General features: G+C 45.3%; 1 protein-coding gene across 7 annotated transcripts in view; it reads right to left on the reverse strand.

Annotated features, from left to right (window-relative positions):
* FBRSL1 (fibrosin like 1) overlaps nucleotides 1–20,897 on the reverse strand; it is a 529,962-nt gene extending 509,065 nt beyond the window's left edge. For all 7 annotated transcript variants that reach the window (XM_063315893.1, XM_063315886.1, XM_063315889.1 and 4 more), the window contains exon 1: nucleotides 20,265–20,897. In XM_063315893.1, the coding sequence (XP_063171963.1) occupies nucleotides 20,265–20,558 (294 nt within the window). In that variant the 5' untranslated portion in view covers nucleotides 20,559–20,897. The remainder of the gene's footprint in view (nucleotides 1–20,264) is intronic.
* Between the last annotated feature and the right edge of the window lie 1,148 nt (nucleotides 20,898–22,045).

The raw sequence follows: 22,045 nt of genomic DNA on the forward strand, positions 1-22,045 counted from the left end.
GAACAGGCAGGGGCACCCTGAGGCCTGAAAAATCTTTCAAGGGGTGCTCCAGGGTCAGGAAGTTGAAAAAGGCTGCTCTGCTGCCTATGAGATTACATCTAATGGGTTTATTTTACAGGCAGTTAATGACTGAATATTTCAACAGTAAAGGCAGATTGTGTGTGTGTGTGTGTGTGTGGGCTCCTCTTTATTCCACCTTCATTGGCCACCTTTCTGTTGGACGTAACTGAGCCCTGAATGGTCTGTAACAAGAATGGATGGACTGGAAAGGACACTGGGGTCTTGGAAGTTATGAATATCACGCATAAGACAAGAAGAAGATATTTCAAGCATTGCGAGAAAAAAACTGAGCAAAAGGATAATTTCTCATCTTGCAAAACCCACTTTAGAAAGGATTCCTCGTGCAAAAGAAACAAAAAAGGCATCCCAACAAGCCCTCTGAAAGCCAGCAGAAATGTGGTGACAAGCTCATCAAACAAACCAAACTCATCCACAGGCCAGCCAAGAGCAGTCAACCACAGCCAACCCAACCAAAGATGTCAATCAATCAATCAATCAATCAATCAATCAATCAATCATCAATCGAATAAAGGCAGCACTAGCTGCCCAGTTGCAACTCTCTCTGCTGGGCTAAGCTGGATTCAGTTCTGGTAGTCTGACAGCAGGTGCATCAGGTGGAAGAGATACACGAGAACTCTAGGGGAGCATTTCAAAACATGGTAAACAAAGACCAGATGGACATTTCAGTCTTATCTGGTAAAAGACCCGTTAGCCCTTCAGTTAAACAAACCAAGAGAAAGAAGTTCAAATGATTCACAGAGCCTTGGAAAATTTACAATTACATGCAAGCTGGAGTTTTGTTTATTCGGTTTCCAGGATTCTGTATCTTTTCTCCTGGCATTAAACCTGATCTCTGGAACTCTGTGTGAATCTCGTTTCCCTGGTTGGGTGCTGCTCTTGATAGGGACAACCAAGGCATACTTGGGGAAATGCCCTAAGTCTATCAAAGTAGGGTGAGGGTAAATGCCTGCAGTAATAACAAACAAGCAAATTGTTCTATCGGGGTTAAAAAGGAGCTTGTTGTCCTGCTATGTATGATTTTAAACAGCGTTCCTGTTGCTCCTAGCCCCCTTTCTTTCCTAGGCTAAAAGGCCCTAATACAATTATTTCTCCAGCTACCAAATCATCCTGGTTGTCCTTTTAGTATTCCTAAAAGCGTCTGATTTATGGATCAATTAATCGATTTACTTCAACGTCTGACTAACTGTGCCAATCTAGTTTGCCCTGGTCACCTTCCAACGTGTCTACACAGAGAAATCCAACCTTTGTAGTATCTTCTAGGTCCACCTTCCCTAACATGGGTATTCTCCAAATCCCACCATCCCCAGCCCACAAGCCATTATCTTGGTGGCCTAGTCCTGGACAACTTTGACAGCTCTCATTTGCTGGACTCAACAAGCTCTCCAGTCTCATCTGTGCTATATCCAGTCTCCTTATGCGATCCGGGAGCTGGTAGATTTAATTCCTGCCCATCTATTTCCATTAATCTACTGACACTGTACTTCACAAAATCTCTCCTCAATTTCCTTCTATTTATCATTTCAACCATCAATCAAGATACATTTTTTCTTAAAAGAGACATCAGCAAGATTTAGCAGTTGAGCCACCAACCTTCAAAGTCTTCGGATATCATATTTCTCATCTGCAAATATTGGAAGAAGAGAAGACACACACCACTGCATTTTACTCTTCACTTCAGCGTGTCATAAATCTGTCCCCAATACGTAAATCAATAATTTGCTGCAGTGGCCTTGTCCCTGTCAGTGAATTACTTAGTTTTCTGGCAACGGGGGGAAGGGGGGGGACCCTTAAACCTCTGTAGTGCATTACAGAAACCAGAAACTATAGATACTGCGAAGGAGGACAGACTACAACTCAGATCTGCAGCAAAATGCTTTCTCTCCCCAACAGGAGTGTCACTAGCCAGGTTTCCAAACATATACTTCTCTAAAACACTCTACCTCCTTCTAGCCCAGACCACTTTTATAATTTTCCGAATCACCCTGAGACTGGACCTTCCTAGTTGTTCCTGTGAGTCACGTCTTGACTCGCTTTTCTCTCCCCATTCTAAGATCTTACCTACATTTTCAAAAGTAAGTAAACTTACACTCCTATGTTCTCATAAAAGTAAGTAAACTTGGCACTCTGTACATTCTCATAAGACTGTAGTAGTGTGCAGTCTGCAGGAGCTCAACAGCACTGCATTCCTTGGATACTGAGTGTGCATGAACCTACGCCTGGATCAATGGGAGATCTGGGCAAACCTGCACTGTCTTTTGGAATATTGATATCAAGAGACTCTAGAGCTGTCTCAAATAAGGGGTCAAACCCCCTTGTTCTGTCCCCCCCTGCAGCTGCTTGCCTTCCTCTGTTCCCCAATGAATGCAGCTAATATTGCAAGATCTAGAATCTGGCACCACAGCACTCAGCTTAAACACGTCCACTTCCCCAGATGAGGAAAACGGTCCAAGCATTCAGCTTTAACGTGTACCACATCCAGCAGCAAATTCCAGCAAGGTTGGTATCTGAGATACTTGTACAGCGCAGGAATTCACCCGGATTTCTTCTAGCGTGTAGGCAAGCACAGAAAGCACCCCTTTTCCCCAAACCCAGCTTTGCCTGCACAAGCAAGGTGATTCCCGTCTCTTTATGGTCCTTCTCTCCTCTGCACCAGCCCACCCTTGGTATGAAACACCTGCAGCCTTTGACAAGGAAGCACTTGAGGATAAAAACACGAACCGCTTGAACAATTGCACAGGGTTGATCAATATTCCCGTTACAAATCAAAAGATGGCTCCCTCCCCCCGATTTTACTTTACTCATTGATTTCTTAGATTTATATCGCATCTTAGCTGAAGGGGGCATATACAGCACATCGTCTCCAATTTCTATTTCCAGCAACCGCTTTGAGAAATAGGCCTGAGCAAGACAACAGCGATTGGCCTCAGATCATCCACTGAGCTCCCTTGGCTGACCGTCGGCTTGGCCCTGGATCCCTCAGCCTTCATCCAGTGCCTGTAACCACGGCTCTCAGCCAAACATACCAAGGGGAGAGGGGAACCCCGCTTCCAGTCTCCTTAAAGCTTTGCTTCAAACCTTGTTCTTGCCTACCATCCCCTTCCTTTACTTGGTTTCTCCCAAGAAACAATCGAGGAAGCAGCCCTGTTAGGAGGACAAAGGGTTAATCACAGCGCTCTTGTCAGATCAACAAAGATGCTGCCAGAAGGGACTGCCACACCCCCAATGTTAGCAGCTGTTGACCCAAATATAACATGGCAAGGGACAAAAAAAATGGCACCTACTTCTCTATAAGCACAGCTTGCTCCTGAAATTAGGAAATTACTGGCCTGGGGTGGCAGGTCAGAACCATTTCTGAAGCAGATATTACCTGTCTCAGGCATGGCTGCTGCTTTCAGCACATGTCTTCTCTACCTCTCCTTACAAACAGGTCTGCGTGGGAGGATTCGGTGGCTGCAAGCCGACAGATAGTTTGGATAAGAGTTACTGGGCATTATAGTATTATGAGCAGCCTACACAAGGGATTAAAAATGTACAAGAGCAAATTTGCTTCTGGAATAGGAAGAATTCCATTCCACCATTGGTGCTTCTTCAGGAGTGCCGTTCAGCGCCTGGTTCTTACATTGCATGAAGCCAAAATGTGGTTTTGTTTGGCTCTTGGTTTAGTTTTCATGTCGAGCCAGTCACTGTAGCTTGGTCAGACCATTGTGGCTTCGTCAACGTGTGAACGAAACTTGGATCTCCTCCCAGTTCTTCTTACGGTTAGTTATTAAGATCAGAAAATAGATCTGCATTTGGCAGCACTGCCACGCCTGGCAAACCAGCTGGATTCAGTTTTGCCAACTTTCCAGCCTTAAGGTCACTGAGTGCTGTTCATGCACTGGTCTGTGGTCTCAGAAAGGATTTTTGGGTGCAATTCCCCCCCCCCAAGGTATTGTTATACACATATACCGCAAACTGATTCACCAATTTTGGAGGGGAATCAATTTCTCATTCGGATGTAGATCTGGAATTGCAAATTAAGAAAGTCTGCTTTAAAATGTAAACTGAATCCGTCTCATCAGTAAAGGCAGTATTGTTCAGCAAGGCATCCTGGTTTGCAGAACCTGTTTCTGGAGTTCTTATCATTAACTACACAGTCTTCGTTTTACAACAGGTAGATGTACTTCTGTAAGTAGCCACGATATGAACTGGCAAAAACACCTTTTTCATTTTTTTGCTGTCCTGTTAAGATGAATACTTGTGCAATCCTTCTTTTAACCACCCAAGGCCTAGCACCTGATCACAGTACCAGGGCTTGGAATGGCTTTGTAAAGCATATTAACCCCTAGGGCAGGATTCACCCATCTTGCAAAAGCCAAACCAGAATATGATTTGGTTTGATTTTGGGCTTAGAACAGTGCCTACACCAGTCAAGATGGCTTATTAAACTATACATTTCAGCTTAACTAATTGCATGAACCCAGCCTATTATAGCCCAATCAAATAAATATGGCTTAGCTATGTATAAAACTTGGTTGCACACACCTAATTAAAAGCATCTACACAACCAATATCCATCAACAATGTATGACACAACCAATAGCAGTCAACAGAATATCACAAAAGACACTGATGTTCTACTGCCAGTAAGTAGAATTTCTACTGATTGACAAAATGGCTCTGCCCATCACAAGTTTTCCAATAGCTAACTTTTTAAAAAAAGTGACTTGCAATAATATATAAAAGCAGAAGTACTGCATTCAGTTTCAGCTGCTACCAACTGCAAATGCCTTCCACTTGCTCTAAAAATAACTCTGGTCATTGGCAACTATAAACACCCCACTGGAGAAAAAATTAAGAACATTCTGTTGTGGGATTGGCTGTTCCTTTCACAGTGGAAGATGAAAAGCTTAGCCCTGAAAAAGTTACAGGACCCATTAAATGTTTTCATAGACCCCTTGATCTCCCCAACAATTCCAGTTTCCAACCCAAATTCCAGCCACAGGTTTGCCACCCTTCCCTTTCAGCAGAATGCCACCATGAGGGGGGCATCGCTGTGATCTTACTGGTTAGCCAACACATGAGCATCATCTGGTCAATGGCTGGCAGCTGGCCTCTTGGGACTCCATCAAAAAAGGTAAGGCAAATTTCCCTAATCTCGGCAGACCTCAGATGTTTAGAATTGAACTCCAGCTCACGATGTGTCATGGTTTCTGTTCCAATGTTCCCGCAAACATCGTAACATGTTCTCACGCCATGCTGGTGCTGACACGTGTTGCTGTACGGGAGGGGGCTGCCTCTGTTCTTTGTGCCAGGCGCTGATGTGAGGAGTCAGGAATGTGTGTTTGGGTTATCTCGCCTGGTCAAGGACATTTTCCCGAAGACCGGCAGGAACCGTTAGGGGCACCTGCAAGGAATGGGCTTGTACTGACTCTGGGGGGAGGGATTGGGAACTGCCTAGCCTTTTATTGAGTGAAATCCTGCGCTTTTACTATTCTCAGCTTTGCTTGTCATCCTGCATACTATTCATTATTAAATCAGATATCCATGAAAGCCTTGTGTGAGTCTGGCAGTAATTTTGAAAAGGCAATCCTTACATGATGGTTGAGAATTGAAGTCTGCAGACCAGTAACTTGTCAAAATTAGGTCTAGGTAGTGTGTTTTATCAGCAGCTGGATTTCTTCCAGCTTGGGACTCCCATCTGCTATTGTATTGTATTCCTTTTTATAGGAGTGAACCATTCCAGGCACGTTCTCAATTGGCACTAAGAAAGCAACGTTAAACAACACCCTTCCATTAGAGTAAAACCAGCAGGCCACTGAGTTATTAAGAAGCAGCCCAAAACTTCCCTGCATTTATTCCCCCCTAAAATGAATCTTGATAAAAAGCAATTACTTAAATGCCAGGAGCAATCTGACAATAAATAAATATCCCTTTGTTATTAGACACGCTGCAGTGTAATTGAAAAATACAAATTCCTCAGCCTTTTATGCCGACGTATTTGAACTTGTGATCCAACGACTGGGGGGAAGGGAGGGGAGACAGCAGGGGACTCTTCTGTCTCTTTCAATAATTGCATAATTATACAATCCCTAAGTACCTGCTGGCTGGCAACATTTCAGGGGATTTTAATCATTACAGGTGACAGGATTCTCCTTTTAGATGATGTTCTAGAAGATGAATGCCCACTTTATGTCTACACTCAGCCTTCAACGCCATCAACGTAGAAGCCCCCAGATTTCCAAAGGACAGGTTGAATGGCCTAGCTGTTCAAAGCAGCACCAACAAGGAATGCAGAGAACTTAACACGACCAAATTTTGTTTTATTGTTTTTATTTTAATGAAACAACCTATTATCATCTCTGAGCTCTGCTATCCGAACTATTTTTAATGGATTTCACATCCTTTATTTAATTTTACAAATCTTGACAGAAATGCCAGGAAACTTGCAATGTTATAATTATATTTCTTCCAATGGTTGTGAGTTATTAACAAGGCTGTCAAAACACCATAATTATTTTATACCAAGTTTGACTGATTCCATAAGCTGCCTCTTTTTAACTCTAGAACATCCCTCCATCTTCCCCCTTCAATTAACAGTGGTTGTGGGCATATATTCTGGCCAACAGGAGATCCTGGGGCTATTTGAAGGAAGCCCTGCCTCCTTAATGAAAATTACACCCAAACTATAATTTATAACCCAACAAAAGAGATCCCATTAGCCACTACTTTGCAACCTTCAAAGCCAAAGACATGAAAGGATCCAATTTTACCTTCATAGCAAAACAAAACAAAACAAAACAAAACAAAACTGCAAGGATTTAAAAAAAAGCTCAAATAATTTGGTAATAAGTATTTTTTTCCTTAAGTTCTCCAACATATGAAGACAATGAGAAGCAGTGGATCTGTTTTGTATTAAAGCGTCTGGTGACAAGAATCAAGTCAACAAAGCAATCCTGAACAATGCCCATTTTAGGAACAAGGGCAGCAGTGAGATTATCTGACACAAATGCTCCCAAATCTTTCCTACGCCAGTAACCCATGAACATTAATATGCAATGGAAACCAGGAACTGTGGACTGAAAAAAAAAAACATTAACAACAATAAAGTAAAACCCCATTGATAAGCATTTCAAAAACCTGCTGCTGTATTTGTATCGCACCAGCTGCACACAAACACTGGTGTTTCCAGGATTAAACTGAAGAGCCTCAGTAAGAAAAAAGAAGTCAAGGATCTACTCAGGGACCTAGAAGAAAATATTATAAACGCACTGCCCTGTAATTGCTTCCACGCTGCTGCATTGAAGTCTGTTTTACGGGCCAAGATCTGTGGCAGAGTTGGTGGGAGATGGGACATCAAAGGGTCATCAAACTGGACTGTCAAGAGGACCGTTGAGGGGTTTCTGAAGAAGGACACCCCTCTTTGAAGAGGCGTGTGCTTTGGAGAGACGGGTGATGAGAAGACCACCTCTGACTGTCAGCAAAGGAGAATAGGAGATTAGAGCGGATTGTAGCATTGAGGGCATCAGAAAAAGACTCCAAATCTTTTCCCTGCACCTGCTTCTTGCGTCTTTTCTTTAAAAAAAAAATACACACAAACTCCACACAGACAGACAGCTCCTTCAACGCTTAATGCAATTTGGTTCTGGCATAGCATGTTGAGAATCCCAACGTTGTGGCCGGTAAGCCGTGGTTCCTGGCTTCGTGCTGCGTGGGGCAGTCTACAATCCACTATGCAGAACCAAGCCTAGGGCAGAGAATTGGTGCTGTCCATTACAAGGGGGAAAGGCACGTTGGAAAAAAGGAGGAATGGAGCTGATGACCTGTTCAAACCAAACCATTAAGGCAGCAAGTGGAAATTCACTCCAGGACAGGGGGAATATAATCTATTAGAATGGTCTATTTATACACTCACACACCAGGTGGCCAAATATTTTTTATCAAGCTATACAACTACGCAAAACTTTTAATTAGATATATTGTTTTACTGTTTGATTGTTTCCCTTTTCCCTGATAATGAATTGTTGATTTAAACTATTTTCTTTGCTTGTAATGGCTGGTCAAAGACCATAATAAAGATATTCTATTCTATAATGGTCTATTCTGGCTTCCCTAAAAACAGGTCCAAAGCATTTGCATCTCACCATTCTGGGATAATAGCAGCCACGGTTAAATGCATTCTTTTAAACACCATCTCAAGGTGCAAACTGCAAAACTCACATCTAAGGTACTCAGTCCAACTTTTGAACTTTCTGCTTCTTTCTCCAATCCCTGTGTTTTTGCCGTAGCTTGCCTGATGACAAATTCTGGAAAACTAAACTAATCCCTGCAGGCTTTTCAGAGCCATTTTAGCTGGGCCCAACGTCACTGCCCTACTATAGAAAGTCGGTCTGCAAACTCATATCTCTATCACGAAATAAAATCCACATATCACAGGATGACAATTTCAGTAAAAAAAAAAAAAAACAAGTTGAAGGTGAGCAGATTTTAGTCTCCTGTCGCCCCCCACCCACTCACCCACCCAAACCCCTGCCTTTTCTGGCTGGCTTTCTTAAACAAGACAGAGTTATTTAGCAGGAGACATCAACCCAATTATCTCTCCAGGAAGATTCATCAAGTTTTCAACTGTCAAATCCGTCAAAAGAACAAGAACCCAGCAGAACTCCTGCTTGCTTGCAAGGCAGGGCATGTCGGAGGCACAAATGTAACGTCACTACATGTTTATGCGGACTAAGCACAGTTAGAACCACAGAATTAGCCTCAGAAATGTAGCTACCCTCACCAGCATGGATAGCTTTGAGGGACTGGGCCAATTTGCAGAAAATAAGACATTAGCTGCTAAGTACAAAGCCTCTGTGCTGCCTCTGAAATCAGAGACAGTGTGAATTTCAAGAGCTGATGGAAACAAGAGCCAGATAAAAATTCTTCTTTCACCTTCTCCTTAAACACTTCCTGAATAAACCTATTTGCCTGTCATAGAAAACAGGATGTTCAGTTAAGCAGGCTTTTGACTCTGATCCAGCAAGGCACACAGAACACACTTTAACATCCACACTATTAGTCCTGGAGGATCAGGAATAGGTGGCAAGCTTCTGTTAGGGTTGAGTGTGAAGCCAGGGTCCCGTATGTTAGATGCTAGAAGGCTGTTGTGCCTATTGCCCAGCTGTTCCTACTGAGATTCCAGAATGTTGTCCTTCGTTGGAAGGGCAAGAGACTCTGCTCTTCAGAAAATAACTGAAGAAATAGTAAACCTGCATCCTGCTCCATGTTTGCTTCTGTCCCAACGCTCCACCATTCCCAGGACAATGCAAAATGCAGGTGACCATACGACCTTTGATCACCCTTCTCCAACTCAGTACACTCTCCAAATGGTTGAGCCAGTAACACCCAGAATTCCCAGTTATGGATCTAACACCTCTGAAGGGCACCAGGTTGGGGAAGACAGCCTTGATCAGTTCAAGTGCAAGCGCAAGCATCCTGAAACCACCAAAAGATAATCTGTAAATTTTGCAACTCAGAAATCAGCTAGCTTTTCATTTAGGCTACATTTCCATCAGTATCTATCAGTGATGCTGCAACTCTACCCTGCCAGTTGTTTCAGCAAACCAGCCAAGCAAAGAAACATGTCCAACTGCACTTTAACGCAGCAGCTGACTCAGCTTGGGTGGATGTACCTTTCTATTTTGAGACCTGCAAGAAATGCAATGCTTGTGGATCAACTTGGCAACCTCCCTGTCCACTAAGGAGGACAAGGGGTATTTAACACACATACCCTTAACTTGTACAATCTCTAGAAAGGAAGCACCTCGTCTCATGGGGGTTGTTATACTGAATTTTTGTTGTTGTTTATTCGTTTAGTCGCTTCCGATTCTTTGTGACTTCATGGGCCAGCCCACGCCAGAGCTTCCTGTCGGTCGTCAACACCCCCACTTCCCCCAGGGACGAGTCCGTCACCTCTAGAATATCATCCGTCCACCTTGCCCTTGGTTGGCCCCTCTTCCTTTTGCCTTCCACTCTCCCCAGCATCAGCATCTTCTCCAGGGTGTCCTGTCTTCTCATTATGTGGCCAAAGTATTTCAGTTTTGCCTTTAATATCATTCCCTCAAGTGAGCAGTCTGGCTTTATTTCCTGGAGGATGGACTGGTTTGATCTTCTTGCAGTCCAAGGCACTCTCAGAATTTTCCTCCAACACCTCAGTTCAAAAGCATCGATCTTCCTTCGCTCAGCCTTCCTTATGGTCCAGCTCTCACAGCCATATGTTACTAACACTGAATCACAACACTAAAATCACTCCTGTTCATTGGCTTACTCTTCTGTACCTACATCTGTTGATATTTGTTGAGGATGGGCAAGAAGAGGAAGCCTGGCTGATGTGGTCAAGATTCCCAATAGAGGCAGCTGGCCTTGAACTTTATTCATGAACAAGTCTGGTCTACTCAGATTTGCATTTAGCCTGTTTTCCATTACTGGAGTCTTAAAACAAGCTGAAGCGGTTAACCATGGACAAGGGTCCAACTCTAGCAGTTCATCTAGTGTTGGCCTTATCTAGGATGGGAGGCAACATCTGTTCAGAGTTTCATAAAAGGAGACTTGTCCAGTTCCACTTGGAGATACCAGGGACTGAACCAGTGACCTTCTGCAAAGCAAGCACATGCTTCAGAATGGATTTGGGAACTGGATTTCACGACAAGAAACATACCTCTATCCACTCGAATGGCCAACTGCAAATTCCTATCTTTTTCATTGGTAACTGGAAAGGGTGGATGGCACCATCAAGAAAAAGTGGACCGTTTTTCTTTTCTGGTGGTGTATTAATTGCATAGGTGCAGAGCGCACTTCCACCTGATCAGTCATTCCATGCCTCAAGTCCTTCTCATTCCAACAGAATGTTCAACTGAATTTGATCCAGGCTGTTTTACTGTAGCTTACCTTTCTTTCTTGCAACAGGGCTACAGCAGCCCAACTGAAGCGACCAAGAATGAAATTAACCAGATGTAACTAGAAACAGGGTAGCTAAAATTGTCAGCTTTCTGGCATGTCAGTTTCAGAAAGAGCAACTCTCAGCCACATTCAAAGCGAGGCAGATGCTGTATGGCACAATTCCACATAGAAAGAAACCCCCAACCCCCCAATCATAACTTGGTCTCATGCCAAAATCAGGACACCTTCTCCTAATAATCCATCCACCCTAAGGACTACATTCACGTATCATGCTAAACCAGGTATTTTAAAGAAACACCACTTATTAAAGAAATCATAGCGACCAGATTCACAATAGCCCTCCATGAAAGCTTTCCACCTCTATGATTCTATGGCTTAACATAATTTGTGAACCCAGCCAGAGACAAGTAGAAAAAAATCCTCTCCATGGCTTTCCAGGTCCCTATATATTTGCAGCCAGATTAAAGTCAGCACAGGAGCTTCATGGTAACGCACATGTTTTCCATATAAAACAGAGTCTGGGGGGAAATACCCAGAGTTTGAAAGTAGAGAGGGCTGTCATTAGAAAACACAGGTCAAACAATCTTCCCAAACCAGATGCCCAGCTGGGGGCCAAATGAACTCACTGAATTTGAGTCACTCTTGGGATAGACATCAATTCAAGAAAGGCCAGAACAGACCCACCCATTCGCAGCCATTTATTGATTCAACAGTACTGATAGCCTATCCTAATCCTGAAGGACTCTGGGGGATTAGAACAGGAAACACAAAAACAACAAAAGGAAAAAAAAACCACACACACAATATGACAATAAAATCCAATCCAAGACCCAAGGAAGATTTCATTTTGGTGAGGATATTTTTTTCATCCTTGCATTTTCCAAGCCTTGGAGTCTCTCATTGAAGTTGTTTTCCAGGAGTGAAAATATATTTCACGCTAATGGATTGCCTGCCACGAGATGTGGTTGCTCTGACCAGATTACATGGCTTTAAAGGGAGCAGTGGGGGCAGGCAAATCCATATTAATGAGGATCCGTCATAAAACAGAGTGTCCCTTGGAACTCCAGATTTGCTGGGGGGAGGGCAAAAAACAGAGGAGGAAAGGTTCAGAGTTCTCCTAAATGCAATCCTCCAAGTGTTCATTTCCCTGCGTCATTCATATAGCACGGCTTTAAGTTTTCCACTTAGCATGATTTATTTGTAACAACTAGGCTTGAAAAAAATTAAGATATCTAGACAGCTTCAGAAATGAGAACAGCAAGCTCTTTTCCCATTCCCGCCCACCCCCAGTCCTTTTACAGATTAGATTCCCTGGTTCTCCATCTCAGGTTGGAAGAAACGGTTCTAGACAGATCTTCCATTTGCTTAAATGTTCCTTCAAGGTCAGTTGGGTTAATACTATGAAGCCATTACAACGTTTCCACTTTTAAGCATTGGCGCAATAGCTGCTCACCGTCATGGCCAATAAGGTAGGTTGCATCTCCCACCAGGAGGGATTTAATTTTAATCCAACACAAAAATTACAACTGGTTTGGGAGGTCACCTTGAGCGAACAATATGCGAAAAACTTCAGAGCGATCCCGTGCTGCTCGAGAGGTTTGTCATTACAATGGGCTGAATGGAAAATCCTGATGTTCAAACTGCTGAAACATTTATTTCCAATAAGCTTCTTGCTTTGGAAAGCACAGCGCAAAGTTATCCAACCGTAAATGAAGTCAAGACAAAGACAAAGGAGCCTGGGATTGGATTGCATGGATTTGTGGCATGCTCCTCGCACCCTGAGACTCTTCTGCGCTGCCATCCAAAAAACAGGTGCTGAGATTCTAGATTAATTTATCCATAGCACTTGAGCTGAAGTGCGTTCAACACAGGAGGCAAGAGAAATTAGCAGCTAGCGTAGCCCAGTCATTCAAAAAGCATGTGCTATGAGAGGACTGCTAGAATACCACAAGTCATAAACGGTTGATTCAAGCAAAGCAGCTGGGTCCATGGGACTGGGTCTCCACTAGATCTCTGCATAATTCGCATTCCAACCAGGAGACATGCCAACTCTGCAACTCACACAAAAAATGAGATCCCTCTGAAATAAACACTGCAATGGGCAGGGAGAGAGGGGGGGAAACATTGTTCAATAGTCTAGCAAACTGAGCTCATCTAGCAGCTGCTGCAAAAATACACCATTGCCTTTTTTTTTAATGCTGATTTTACATTAAACAGCCAACTTTCCTGACTGCCTATATAAGATCGGTGAAAACGTGCTGATTTTGCTCGAAATCTGTGGGTTGTTTTCTTTAAAAAAAAGATACCGATGAAAGGTTTAAACTCTGCCATACCAACATGAAAGCCTTTAGTTTAAATGTTTATTAGGGCCGTTGATTTGTCTGATTTTGTTCTGTAATGTAAGCCGCTCTGGGGCTAGTTCTCAAGGTTTTTTTTTCCCCGCTAGGTACACAAAAGAACAATACTTTTGACTTGAACACCTTTATGTTTTTAGAGAGTGGTGGGTTCAAAATTTGGAAGAAGAAGGGCTTTTATACCACCTCGGCTCCTGGGGGGTGAGGAGGATGTAAATATAACTAATAATAGTTGCTCTGACCATCACACAAGACTATGAGATATTACAAGGGTGGTCAAGGGGGCTGAAAATACTAAATTCAGAACCAGTGTAAAATAATATTCTGCTAGCTTCTGCAAGTTTACGTTTAAAGAGCCCCAATGCAACTTTTGTTTGTTTGTTTTGGTGTCTTCAAACTCCTGGCAACTATGTGGACAAGTCCATGCAGTTTTCTTGGCAGGATTTTCAGAAGTAGTTTGCCATTTGCCACCTTCTTCCTAGGGCTGAGAGGGAGGGACCAGCCCAACGTCACCCAACCAGCTTCTGTGCCTAAGGCAGGACTAGAACTCACAGACTCTGGGTTTCTCGCCTGGTGCCTTTAACCACTACACCAAACTGCCTCTCCGGAGCATCATCACTTCCGTATAAACCAGAAAGTCTGTAATTTCTGTCCCCAGAAGACAAAGAAACGATTTGCCTCTCAATGCTTCCAATTCCATTTCATTGCTTCGCTGCTAAATCCTAACATCTGATTTGCCATTCAGGTTAATCAGTAGCAAACCTAAGGAAGCTCCATATACTGCATTACCAAAGACAACTGTTCAATTATTTCTGAATAGAAAACTTTGGCCAGATTGAGAATTTAGTTACAAAAGGAATTTCACAGCAGCCTCCCACACTTCAATAGCCTTTCAAGGAGTTTCCCTTCTAACTTGTTTCCTGCACAGTTCTCAAGAAACAAGATTTGTTAAATTTCTCAGTCCCATAGCTGATTTCTTTTTCAAGTGGAAACTCCATCAATTGGCCTTTGCAATACTTAAAGCACTACGAACTGCACTTTGTCCAACAAATTCTAAGATAATCCCTTTTTCTGGGCAGATAATGACTTCCATAATGTGAGCAGATGATTGATTTAAGACCAGTTCATGTCTCTTCCTTTGCTTCTCTTAAAAATGAGATGAAAGTAAGGCTTCGAACACTAAAAGACAGCTTTTAAATTTGAACTTGTGAGACGGAGACCGACCGATGGGCTTCACACCCCAGTGGCCGAGTTCACCCATCCTGCAAAGTCACAGACAACTGTTTACAACCCTCCCGTGAATTTAGACAGCCATCCAGACAGCGTGCTTCAAAACACAACATTGGCGTACCATGTTCTATGGGGTGCTGGAGGACCTGTGACCGAGAGTCAGGTCTTCATTCCACATCTGCTCAATTTCACCATCTCAAGGGGAGAGACGGATCACGGATCAACAACATGTGTGCATGCTTGCAAAACTGAGAGCCAGACACTTCTGAATTTCCAGTTTGGCTTGGATAAATGCTAAGCGAAGAGAGCCTACACACAAGAATCTTGCTCAAAGCTACTGTGGTAATTTTTACAGGAAGAGGGAAATCCCCGAGCACCACAGATAAGTAAAATACAACTTCCCAATTTCATCACCACAGCATTTCCTCTTAATGCAGTGTTGGCAGTTCGGAAATTCTGCAGGAAAAAGCCCAACAGCCTGGCTTCTTTGGATTTTCTTATAAAACCAAGTTCTTCAATTCTATTTATCTATTCATTGCAAATGGTATCATGCAACACGGTTAGGACAGAAGCGCCACATGCACAAAACGTTTGCTTCCCCAATTTGTGTTTAGCTGTCAAAGAAAGTTATGGCATAGGCTTAAAACCACCAAGAAGCCACACCCAGCAATACTTTTTTTCCCCCAACAAAATTAACTGCGGAGGAAGTTCTCACGCATCAAAATAACACACTTGGCCTTTATTTCCAAAGACCCAGCTACTATTCTTACTAAGTAAAAATAATTTACTTTTTACCCACCCACTGCTTTGTTTAGAAAGGTGCCCACCAGTCCAGAAAAAAATGGCAGACATTTTTTGGGTGCTGGATCCAAGCTGAACTAAGCTAAGCACAGGCAGACCTGGTTTAGCAAGCCAAGTCTAAAGGCAAAATCGGGAAGGAAAACAAACATCTCAGAAAACAGAGGAAACCAACCATCTCTGTACTATTAGCCAGGGAAGTGCACAGATACATTCATAAATTCATCAAGCATAACACCTGACTTGAAGGAGATTCACCTTAAGCTGGGTTGGTCACAAGTGTTTCAATAGGACAGAAGAACTCAAGGGGGGAAACCTACCACTTTGCCCTCTAGTTTTCCAGTGCTGTGGACACAGAGAACATAGCTCACCATATCTCCATCCTCAGGAGACCACCCTGACATGCTTTCAATGATCCAAATGTGCTCAGCCCCCACCCCCATGGCCACTCTTTGACCAGCAGAAGACTCAACTCCTGAGCTAAGCCACATTTGGCTGAATGCACCCCAACTGACTGAGCCCATCCCAAACAGTAAGCCATCTTTACAACTCACAGTGCCTGGTTTTACACAATGCACCAAGCCAATGCCACATAAATCAAGCTGGAGTTTCATAAGATGCATGGAATCTATCCAGACTGAACTAAGACATGGCATATTTCTTGCTACATCAATGCCTCCCTTCCAATACAACACAAGAGAGGGATGTCAGGACTTCATGTCCAGAGTGCAAAATTACTCAAGTAGGATGTGTGGGCAAAGCAAATGGCTCTCCTTATCCTCCCTCTCCAAGTTGCTTATAACTGCAGGTCCTTGGCATTAAACTAGGAACATTTGCATTGCAAAGCATATAGTGTATTTAAAAAAATCAGATCTCTCTCTAGTGGTTTACAACACAACTACACATCAATTAACAAGATGCACATAATATTTAAAAAAAAAAAAAACCCTTCGTATATCATTAATTGAGCATATACCAGTTTGACAGATTTTGGTCCTGGGAATCCCCTCGACTTATGGTAATATCAGAAGCTTATTTTGCAGTCCCCATATCCAACAACAGCAACCACTCCTTGATATGAAAAAAAAAAAAAAAACCCGTCAGCCTTGCCTTGAGATTCCCACCTTGTTTTGTTTCTGAATGTGCAGAAGAAAACACACACACCCAGATGCACACTTAGGCAAACACAACTGCCTTCTGGAGAGGCTCCCCACCCCTCTCGGCTTGGCCCTTGAAAGGAAACAAATGGATCCTGCTTACGCTGCTTATCGTGATGAGCCAATTAAAACCCAAGAAAAGTTCTCCTTTGAATATTAATGGAGTTGAACTGTAGGCAGCTGCTGCCGTTCCATATGCAGGGAGATTCTTGTAAAGACCCTACAGGCCACCTGGCCCGTTTCCTGGGCACAACTCACCTCTGCACAGTTCACAACTCTCTAAGCCGTGGGTCGTGTGTGTGTGTGTCTCAACAAACATGGCTCCATCACCCCTAAAGGCAGTCTATTACCTGAAGGATCACAATGTGCAAGTCTATCGTTTTCCTGCCACTCACCAGAACCTATTTTTCCCCTTCGCCCAACGACAGGGCTGGCCCCAACAGGCAGACATTGCACCATTAGCTAGAGTTCAATCATCCATTACATTTTATCCCAAGCATCTTCGAAGAGTGAACCTCTTTAACTTCACAATAATCCCTCAAGGTAGGTTGCATCCTAGGTTAAGGGCTGAAGACCACAAGGGCAAGGCCAGAAGTACTGAGACCTGGCGTGTAGCTAAATCCTTACTACAAATCTGATCTCAGCCTTTAAGTTCTGCTGGGTGTCCTTGGGCAAGTCTTTTTTTTTTTTCAGCCTTAGCGTACCCATCTTTCAAATGGGTGTTAAGGCCACCCTCATTTTCAAAGACAGTGCTATACTTGGGCTATAGAAACCTGTTATAGGAATGGTTTACCATCTTGCCTGAAGAAGTTCTAATAAAAAGGATCGCTTTAATATGGGTTGCAAAATCACAGCCTTTTCGTTGTGCAAAAATTCGGAGTACGAAAGCAGCAAATCTCGTATGATTGTTTCCACAAGCCATTTCAACTGTGTTGCCTGATTCACCAGCGATTTAAGCACAGAAGGGTTTTTTTTTAATGATCTTTCACCTCCTTTCTACACTGGTTGCTCAAGATTCAATCCTCTGAGAGACAGATAAGATACCTTTCATCTTTACAGCCTTCCCTTTGTTGTTCAACCCTTCCCAAGTATTCATTCCAGGGCTGGTTGAAAAGGTAGGGAGACGCAGATGGATCTGTTCATTTCAGTTTCTTATTGATTTGCTTGCTTACAGTCCTAATTTTGTTTTGCCTGGTTCCCGAGCCAGTTTCAAGAATTTTGACACAAACTTTTGACAAGGAAAATTCCTAGAGACTTCCTTCAGCGCATGAGAGAGCCCATTGCCAACTACTTCCATGCGAACAGAACCATTCAACCCCGCAGATATCCCACTGCACACCACCAAACATATGTTTGCACATCCCTTTCGTTGCCACACTTGTTTTGTAGTCACTGTTCCTTGTATGTGAACAACTCAAGGCGCAAGACAATGGGTGAACCAACGCATTGGGTTTACCCTCTGTGGGAATCATCTTAAACAGGCCCAATGATACACAAAGGTCTGAGCTATTCCAGCAGGAAAACACACACACTTCTCCAGACACCAGAGCTTTTTAAACCTCCCCAGTTAGCGATGGGAGAGATTCTGCAAGCCTGGCTTTAGGGAATCATGCTATAAACATATGCCAAGCCAGCAACTCAAATCATTATTGAAGAGTAAAGCCCATGAAATCTTCAGGTATTCTTCATGACAGAAAGACCCTGCATGGTATGCATTCCCTACTTTCTCAGTAATACAGTGGTGGAGAGAAGAAAACTGGGCACTGCCTGGTAAGTTGCACGTCATGTAGTGATGCTCAGTGAACAAACCCCCTCATTTTCCACTGCTGCCTTGTACAGTTCTTCCAAACCATCCAGCTTTGTCAGAGATAGGCCACCCTAAAGACTGTAACTGGCCACAGAAGACACCAAAGCAACTTTTAAATGGTGCACCCAACCAAGGTGGATCATATGGTGTATCTACACCCACAGATATTACGAACTGTCCAATAACCATCCTGGAGGCCCATCAATTTGACTAGCAATTAGTTTCAGTGCCTGACAGATAGATAGCAATAATCTGGCAGGAAAATACAAAGAAAAGACAAGACTATGGAGACAGCTAGAGGAGCAATGGGAAGCAAGCATCGTCAGGATATTTTTTGCATCTGGACCATCGCAATCATGACAAGAAAGCTGAAGGTGTCTTCATGTCAGTCTTGGTTCAAACCAAAGCAGCCATGAGTATAATCGAAAATACTTCCCAAGGGCCGGATTCAGATGCATGCAATATCACAGCACAGAGGGAACGTCCTTCTCCAACTGTCCATCTATTACAGATTTCAGAAACGATACTGGTGCTGTTTTCTTTTGAATCCCCACAAAGGGAAGGTTCCAAAGTGACAGCTGTTCCTCGGGACCAGCAGAGAGGGCTGAGCCTTACAACCAGCAAAAGTTTGACAAACTACAAAACATACATCTGAAAGAACCACGTAAAAGCCAGTGCAGGCCTTCTATGACTTCAGTGTGAATCCTCCAGGGGAAAAACAGGGGAAAACACATGATATTCACAGTACATTCCAGACAGACCAACTGGCCAACTTTAGAACAATTCTTTATTTGGGCAGGTAAGCACAAACTTTGGCATGTCCTGAGAATCACTACTATTCCATTCCTTTGAAGGCTCTCATTCCCTGAACGCAACAATCACCTGATTCCAAGGTGGCCCATTTGGGTTCATCTAAGTTGACTTCCTCCTAAAAACCAACCCAGAGTAGAAACACCACCCAGAGACTTTTGTTCATAATTTAGGAGAACCAAATCAGCCAATTGAAATGTACAAAATGACTAATACAGCAGGATAAAAACAGTTACCAGAAACTCTATCAATTCAGATTTTCCCATCACATCACGAATAAAAACGGAACAGAAAAACAACCCCCCCCCAAAATCAGAAGCCACACAAAATCCCCTACGTTGTCCAGCCTCTCTAAAAATATTGTTTCCTGCTTCACTTCACTTCTACACTCAGGCAAAAAACAGGCTGTTCCTAAAACCAAGCAAAGATAAGCGATTCTCCCAATTATTCTTTCTTTCTTTCTGCCTTCCTTAAAAACAACAAGCACATTCAAGTCAACCCAGGAAACCTCTCCACCCTGCTTCAACATCACCTTCTCCCAACATCGGTCACAGCCTTTTCTAGTTTCCAAGGAATTCTCCCGTGGGGGGCAATGCAACCCCCATACAGTAAAGCCATACAGTAAATATTCTTACTGCAGAGATCATTCAACCCAGTTTTAACCATTCTCCTAACACTGTGGTGCGTTTTGTGCAGCGCTGGCATTTAACGAAAGTTTTGCCCTCCCCTCCCCACAACAGGTTTGCCAGCCCCTTACAAAACTAAACCAACACACCGCTTGCCCCAGCACACCCCACTGCTTTCCCAGCTGAAGGGGAGAGCAAGGGTCACCCAGAAGCATTGGCCTACAACAGTCCAGAGGAGTATACAAGTGCAGGCAAGATGGGTGCCAGATGTTCAGCATGCTTTGGACCACAGGTGGACACCAACACAGACCATCTCCCACGCCAGGGAAGGTTCACCTTGAATTCCTCCAGGTTGCTCCCAAGCCCCAAAAGTTCATGGAGATTGACAAACACAAGCCCAAGCCGCCCAGCTGACGCCCAAGTTCTTTTAAGGCCATTCCCCCATCCAGAACCACCCCAGCCCAGTGGAATCACCTCCTACCTCCAAGGCTTCCATGGTGGTGAAGCTGGCGATGGCAAATCCATCAATTAAATCCTCTTCCTGAGAGCTAGATTCCCGCCTCCGCCGTCTTGGAGGTCTGACATTTCTGCCTGCAGAAGCCTGGCTCTTGGGAAGCGGACCGTTTTGGCTTGAATTCTCCTTGCCCGGACTGGGTTCCCTTTCGGACGTAGAGGAAGGGCTTTGGCGAAGTCTATCCCTGCCATTGGGGTCCCTCCGTCTCACCCGATCCCTGTGGGATCGGGATTTTCTGCTCTGTCTGATCTTGCCATCCATCTCCAAAGCCACAACAGTATCACCAAACGCAATTCGTCTTATTCGGATTTTGTACGATCCCTCTCTGGATCCAGCCCCTTTCTCTTTCTCAAAGCAGCTCCTTTCTTCTGGCTCATGAAATCCGAAGGATGGAAGGAAGGGGGCGGCCAAGGGGGAGGGGGGCGAGGAATCTAATCCAGCAGCCCGAAAGGCGAGCAAGGGGCGATCCAACGGAGGGGAGGAGAAAGCCAAGGGGGCAATCCAGATCCAGACGCCAAGGGGGGAGGCAAAAACCCAAAGGTAAATCCACAGTGACCTTGACCAACGGTGCCCCCTCTCTCGGGGGAAAAAAAAGAAGAAAAAGAAGAGCGGAGGGAGGCGGGGGGGAAACACGACGGAAAATGAAAAGCCTGAAAAATCCACCAGCCCCGCTGCAATGAATCTCGAGTTCGGGTCTGGAGAGACAGAGAAAAGGGGGCGGGAGCGGGGGGGGTGGAAAGACAGCGCCAAGCTTCGCCCCCTTAATCCAAATCGGAGTGCCCGGGAGGCGAAGCAGCGGGGGCAGAGCCCGGATCACACCCCCCGCGCGCCGAAACACCCCCAAAAATCAATCAACCGCAGATCCAGGAGGGCGAATCCAGACGAGAAGGGCGGGCGGGCAAGGAATCCAGGGTAGCGGGGAGGAGGCGCGGCGGCGGCCGCCGAGGCGGCAGCAGCAGCAGAGGCGGCGGCGGCGGCGGGGCTGCTCTTCGCCGACCCCCCCCCACGCCCCGCCCCGGGTTCAAATCCGGGGGCGCCCCGAGCGGGCGAGGGAGCCGAAGAGGGGCGCCGGCCGCTTCGCGGAGGCTGGCGCTGCAACTTTGTTGCGAGGCCAAGCGCGCGCCGGGGAGGGAGGGAGAGAAGGAAGGAAGGAGGGAAGGAAGGAATGGAAAAAGGAAGGAAGGAAGGAGCGAGTGGACTCGCCTCTGTCTCTCTCTCTCTTGCAGCAGCAGCAGCAGCAGCGCCAGCCGCCGCCGCCGCCTTCCTCCTCCTCCTCCTCCTCCTCGGGGGCTGCGGGCCGGCAGACGGACGGACGGCTCGGCCCGCTCCGCCCGTGCCCAACTTTGCCCCCTGCCCTGCCCTGCCCTGCCCTGCCCTGCGGGCTCCCCTCGCGCCCCGACCGGAGGAGCTGCCCGCGCCCCCTTGGCCGCTCGCTCGCCCGCCCGCCCGCCCTCGGGGCGCGCCTCAGGAGGGGCCGCGCCGGCTTCGCCTCATGCCGCCGCCGCCGCCGCCGCCGCCGCCCGCCCGCCCGGCCGCCGCCGCCCCCGGCCGCCCTCCGCCGAGCTGGGGCTGGCTCGCTCGCTCGCTCGCTCGGGGCTCTAGCACCGCCCGGCCGGCTGCGCATGAGCAGGGGCGGCCAGCTGCGCGTCACTCGCCGGCGCAGGCCCGGAGCTCCGGCGGCCCCTCGCGCGCGCCCGCCTCCGAGCCACCTGGCACGCGCGCGCGCGCTCCCTCTCTCTCCTTTTCCC

The sequence above is a fragment of the Candoia aspera genome, chromosome 15, assembly GCF_035149785.1.
Source record: "Candoia aspera isolate rCanAsp1 chromosome 15, rCanAsp1.hap2, whole genome shotgun sequence".
NCBI lineage: Eukaryota > Metazoa > Chordata > Lepidosauria > Squamata > Boidae > Candoia > Candoia aspera.